General features: G+C 42.8%; 1 protein-coding gene across 1 annotated transcript; it reads left to right on the forward strand.

The window, feature by feature from the left end:
- Positions 1-3,745: 3,745 nt before the first annotated feature.
- LOC148010109 (11S globulin seed storage protein 2-like) lies at positions 3,746-6,219 on the forward strand. Its single transcript, XM_087672749.1, has 5 exons — positions 3,746-4,270; positions 4,484-4,674; positions 4,817-5,164; positions 5,287-5,504; positions 5,678-6,219. Exons 1-5 carry the CDS (start codon positions 3,844-3,846, stop codon positions 5,928-5,930), a joined length of 1,437 nt encoding a protein of 478 aa, XP_087528875.1. The 5' UTR covers positions 3,746-3,843; the 3' UTR covers positions 5,931-6,219.
- The last annotated feature ends 350 nt before the right edge of the window (positions 6,220-6,569 follow it).

The following is a 6,569-nucleotide window of genomic DNA, read 5'->3' on the forward strand; positions in this document are numbered from 1 at the left end:
ATGTCCTATTCAAAAAAATACTAGCTGTTAAGAGGTTTGGTCATATTCACATAACCTCTTGCTTGCATGATATGTTTTAAACTACTCAGAATCTTGGGAAATTTAAAGAAAAGATAGGATTCTTTGCCACCCAAGCCTACCCTGCTTACTCTATTGTTGCCTGAGAGATTGTTGCAGGGGCTTCCCCCAATTATGAGGTCAATCTTTCCCATTGCATCCACAATCTCAGCCAGCTTATCATCAGTAAGATCTCTAACATCATCCTCCATTTGAAATCGGCCTGTTTGTAAGGTTTTGTTTCACTAGCTGGCTATTATGTTTTTACATTTATCATTGATCTCCACAATAAAAACATCCTTCAAAATTATACCCAATTTGTGCAATGCCACTTCTTTCCCACCAAGGCTCGAGAATAAGGACAGAACTGTTAAACCTTGCGGATATAATTCTTTCAATGGTGAAAGACTATACGCAATAGTATTGACCTGAAATGAGTTGCCTAATGCATCATACCAATCTGAAAGGGTAGAGCAGCCTCAAGTGTGGTCACGATCATATCCAAGCACTAGCTCAATCTCATGGGGTTCAAGTGGGGCAGCTTGGCCTGGGCTGACCCAAACCAAGTTCCATATTTTGCATGCCAGGACAATCTCATGTTGAAGATAAGACTGTATCTTGCTTTCTTTGTGGGAAGAAAATATTTTTTTGATCAATCCACATATAGTGCTAGGGGCACCCCGTGTGTTTATGCAATTCAGCTTCTCTCTCGGATCCCATGGGCGCCAATACTTATTTGTTTTCGGAAGCACCTCAAAGATTGTCATGGGATTAGGGGGAAGGATCAACCGTCTTCCATCTACTGGAAGGTTATAAACATAACCACCTCAGCCTAAAGCATGTTGAAAAATATCTAGAGTCTGTGAACTCTGGATCTAAGCCATTAAAATGCCGTTTGATGGTCTCCCACTCTGAATTGAGAACTTTCTCAACATTTTCAAAATAGAAAAAGGGAGGGCCTTGCATCAAACTATTCAATGGTTTTGGCTTGCCTTTAAAAAAGCGAGGAATTCCAAAACCCATGCCCTTTTGAACTTGAAGGGTGGGATAGAACCTAGATGTGGACGTGATGTTTTTCCATTCATAGATTGAGTCTCGAGCCATAAAACACTCGAGTCTTCATTGGCACTTTTATCGAAGTCTAGAGTAGGAGTAATCCTGATCTTTGTTTTAAGGCTCAAGTAAGGGTACCATAGCTTAAGGGCTCTTTCATCTATCCAATATATTTTGCTACAGACACCTCGTGAGGGTCCAGCATGTCTAGTTATTTGAACACCTCGTGAGGGTCCAGCATGTCTAGTTTGATCTTTTATCTTTTACTACTAGTGCACATTATTCAATGCACTTTGGTGTGAGGGTAAACATCTTCGAACTCAACATATAGATGAAAAGAGAAATACCCAAGATTGTGGTGTCCTTGCTCACTTCGAGGATGCCAATAGTACCATGGAAGGTTATTGTGGCTTGATCCAAGATATTCTGAAGCTTGACTTCAGACGATTCTTTATATATGTAATGGATGTGAAGTGGTTTAAAGAAGTGGTAACAAATGGTGAGCATTGCACAGTCAGACATCATCCAAGTGGTTTTGTAATCATTGACTCTACAAAATTTCACCAAAACAAGAATGACACATTACTACTACCTCAACAATGCGAGCAGGTATATATGCAAAGCCTAAATTTTTAATATGTGTACATGTGATACATATACACAATATAATAAGTACTTAAGTTTTTTGCTTTTGTTTTTCAAATACTGGTTGTGCATCATCCAATGGTAAACAATAACCGATGGTGGTATGTCATCCCTATATCTAATCGTTCAAAACCAATATATGGTGATATTACCGACATGGAGATAGCAGATGACAATCCAACAATTAATGATGATGTGCATGATGACACCATAATGGATGATATGCATGATATAGTACAAGATGAACCTCGCGAGGATATTCAAGGAAATGCAGAAGAAGACAATAATGTGATTATCGATGATATTGATGAAGTTATTGAGCAATATAGCAACACATCTGATAGTGGGATAGACTTATTTGTTTCGTTACCTCTTGGTAACATAGACCTAGAAGTAGATAGTTTAGCAAGGGTTGATCTCATTGAAGATGAGATAGATCATTCACTGTAACATACTTAATTTGCTTATTGATTCAATGTGTTTTCCTAATTCTATGGTTTTTATAATGCACACACGTGCATACTCAAGAATCAATTTCAGGTGGTTAAATAATTATTAACTTTGGTTTTTTAATTATGTGAATTGCAATTTTAGGTGGTTAAATAATTGTGTGCCTGCTGGTGCGTCTATATTAGCGTCTATTTGCGCGGATATCTAGACGCACAATTTGTGTCTATTTACATGCACGTTTACACGCACTTATACACGCTATGATAGATGCGCCCGACTTTGCGCGTCTAACATGCGTGTCTATGCCTCGTTTCTGTTGTAGTGGCTAATACCGACTGCTCTATGGCATTGCCAATAACGATGCTTTTTGCGATGACGGGAGAAATTTTGTTATTTACATTTTCATCGCTTTTAACGTCGGTATAAGGCCTATATCTTGTAGTGCATGGGAACATATTTCAATGTATTTTCTTATGAGATCTTTGCCAAGTCTTCCATGTGATATCTAACATGTGTGGTTTTTTTTGTCTATAAACTCACAAATTGAAGCAAGTTGAATTTGGAAGTAGCAACAATGGATCATTAGGTAAGGAAAGAGATTTGCTAGAATAAAGTTTGCTTGATCTCAACTAATACAATCCTATGACCAATAAATTTATGTTTGTAGGGACACTAGTCCTGTTGGTGTCCACACATAGTGTATGTATGGGTGTATTCATAGTTTGAATAAGGCTATGCTTCAAACACGCTTATATTTGACAACAAAATCTTCAATGGCAAAAGGACTACTCTCAGGGACCAACACACATAAGATTCACTCTCATCATTTAGCTACCTCCAGTCACATCATGCAAAGTAGACTAGCTAGATGTACGTGTAGATTCAATGTCCATGGAGAATTTGTCTTTAGTGTGCTTTTCTTGATTAGCTAAAATGTTTTTGTTGTCTTGATGAAAAGCAGCTAATTGTTGGATTTTTTAAGATACAAATTCGGCTATTTATTCCCCAAAACTTATCTCATTTGAACCTCTTTCTTTTTGTGAACATAGGTAATTGCGTATCACATCCGTCATGGATGTTTAAACGGATGGCTTCTTGACTAATGAAATCATGAGTGCCACTTACAACCCAAACTAAATGATGGTGCACTTCTTGAGCTCCACCTAAATCTCGAATAAAGTGGCTACTTTGCAACTTTGAGCTCTATCAACCACTCCATTGTGTACACTCTTCGAAAAGTTCTCCAATTTATGGGCAAAACAACTTTATGCATGGTGTGCAAATGAACAAACTAACAAATAAATTAGGGTCCATACGTATGTCTATTACAGCCGTGAACGGCCAGAAGGTATTTTGTGGAATATGAGAAGCTTGCACGATCTAGGGGAGCTAGACACCTGGAGACGTGTGCAACCATGCAAGGATCAGATATGGCGCCGGAGGTCCGAGTCGAAGCCGCGCCACCTTCCATTCCCGTCTGACCGTCTCGCATCATATATAACAATACACGGAATGCTCCTGGCTCATAGTTTCATGCGGCGGCTGTCTCAGAAACTGTCCGGTGCAGTACGCAGGGTCAATATCTAGAATCGTATTATAACTCTTGTTACCAACATCTCCCTGGCTCTTGGTACTAAGATGGTGGGTGGGTCGCCGATGGGTCACGATGGACCGCATTTACAAACGCAGCACCTGACTCGCATGGCAGCTCTGGCGTTGCTGCTTTCATTAATGACAGCGCCATTGCTGCAGTCCACTGCTGCAGCAGCGCGTGACTTCAATGAGGACGAAAATAAGCATTGCCATAGCAGAAAGGGGTGCGGCCACCGTGGCCAGCCTGCATACTACGAGGGGTCAGATATCGACCACAGGATGCAATTCCAGGTGGAGGAGGCCGAGGAGCAATTGTTGGAAACGGACGGGGGTTCCATCCGTCGGTGGAAGGACGTGTCAGGCATGCTGACCCGTATGGGTCTCATGGATGCCAGGCTGGTGACGCTCAAACCGCAGGGCCTGTTGATGCCGCAGTACGCGAACTCCCATCGCATCCTGATCATCCTCAGAGGTAATAATATATGTCACGATTACAACGTCAAGTGATCCGCAGTTACATATTGATACTTGAAGTCCGCGCCGCGTCAATCCAATCCTCTCATAATAGAAATATAGAATAGAATGTAGAGGAATAGCCCGCATGAATGTCGCTTTGAAAGAAGGAGATTGATTTATTCATGAGCGTTGGTCGACATGGACATTAATTGGCTCCTTAAAATCGCAGGCTGCGCGAGGATGGGCATGATGCTCCCTGTGGGGATGAATGCCAACATTCGACGCGTCAACAAGGGCGAGCTAATTGCTGTGCCGCTTGGGTTGCCCTTCTGGATGCTTAACGATGGGAAGGAGCCATGCTGTTTCCTTACAATCGCCAACATTCGCGGGCCGATGATGCACGGCCGGCATGCCTACGAGGTATCTCTGTCTGGATATATGTGTGTCGCTTCCTCCCAACCTCATACATACACACGTATATCGGGGGGATTTAATTCTGTTGTGTAAAGCATTGATGTAGCAAAATTGAGCTCATCTAAGAAAAAGCTGCTGTTGTACAAAGGCTTTCCATCTCACGGGCTCCTCCCATGAGGAGATGGGAGGCATCATGCGCGGCTTCTCCACGGACCTGCTCCGCTGCGCCTTTCAGATGGACGAGGAGAGTGTGCGCAGGCTGGTGAAGAGCCAGAAAGGCGTGGCCATCATCCGGGTCAAGGATGGCCTAGAGCTCCCAAGGGCAACCGTGGAGGAGGGTGACGCGGAGGCGATGGTGGATTTCAGTTACCACCTGGATCGAGCGAACCGTGACTTCCTCGTCGACGGAGCTGGCGAGCTGACCACGGCCAACGCCCAAAAGTTGCCGGTGCTCAAGCTCATGGACATGGCGGCAACATGCTTGAAGCTGGACCCGGTAAGTGCGGTTGATGAGGCGTCTATTTATTACAAGAAATAAATTTGATTTTTATTCTGCCTTAGTATTCATGTATAGCATGTCCTCACGTTGTCATTCCTACCCATGATGATATGTACTAGAACGCCATGCTCACCCCCGGATGGTCCCCCACCGCGGATCAAGTGATCTACTGTGTCCGAGGGAGTGCCCGAGTGCAGGTGGTGCTCCCCAACGGCAAGCAGGCGTGCGACGAGGAGATGAGAGAAGGCGGCCTGATGATGGTACCCAAGAACTACCCCGTCACGATGCAAGCTGGCCAGGACGGCTTTGATGCAGCTGCGGTTTTCAACTGCCACACGTACGACTCACTATTACTTCAGTAAATTCTTTTAGCGTCTTCATTTTGGATTGATTCTAGTACATTGTACATATATGTTCGCTCACCAGGAGTCCTTTCTTCACTTTCGTCTTCATGTAAAGAGTGCTTACATTTGTCGTTTATATGATCTCTATTCTGGCATCGGAGTGCAGCCCCTTGTTCATGCACTTAGCCGGGAAGAACAGCATCTTCCGTGCAATGCCCCAGGAGGTGCGCATGGCAGCCATGCAAGTGGGCCACAAGCTCGACCAGAAGCTCCAGGAGGCGCATCATCGCCATGCAGTCCTCTTGCCACCATCCCGCGACGACAGCCAGTACCACCACCGTCATCATGAGCACCGCTACGATGAGGAAGACGAGGAGGAGGAAGAAGATGTGCTCTCTTTGATCTCCTCTTCCAAATGAAGGGCGTCTCAGATTCTTTTGCGTAACTTACGCAAGAGCAGATCCGAGAGAGAGAAAGACAGACACAGAGAGAGAGAGAGAGAGAGAGTAGGTGTAATGCCTATATATTATAAAGTCCAGCTCTTTTCCAACATCAAGAATCTTCAATCCATGTAACAGGACTCGCGCCAAGTTTTGCAGCAAATCCAACCTCTCCTTGTATCCATCCAAACGATCGTTTGGGAATAGTGAGAATAAAACACGAGAGCTTTTAACTTTGTTGCTATGAAACTAATTTGATTGGTTCTTGATCACTTGGACAAATTCCATCTAAAATGATCGCAGAATTTTCTAATTATTGTTCCCATATAGTTATTTTTTCTAATTGCACTATGTTGCACGCCTTTTAGGATATTTAGTCCATCCATATTGAGCATTGCATTGAGTGTTCTCATAGACTTGATCATTTCTGGTCCATACTTAAACCATTTCATATTAATCTTTGTGGTGTGATTATGTATGTGCCTACTTATATAATTGCACTATGTTGTAGACCTTTATAAGATTTTGGTCTAGTTTTTCACTTATCTAACAATATTTTGAATAAAAGGCAAAATGGATACATCTCTATTTAAACTTAAATCTATTTATAAATCAATT

This window comes from Lygodium microphyllum, chromosome 30, assembly GCF_053477565.2.
Source record: "Lygodium microphyllum isolate KBCC chromosome 30, Lygodium_microphyllum_v1.1.10, whole genome shotgun sequence".
NCBI lineage: Eukaryota > Viridiplantae > Streptophyta > Polypodiopsida > Schizaeales > Lygodiaceae > Lygodium > Lygodium microphyllum.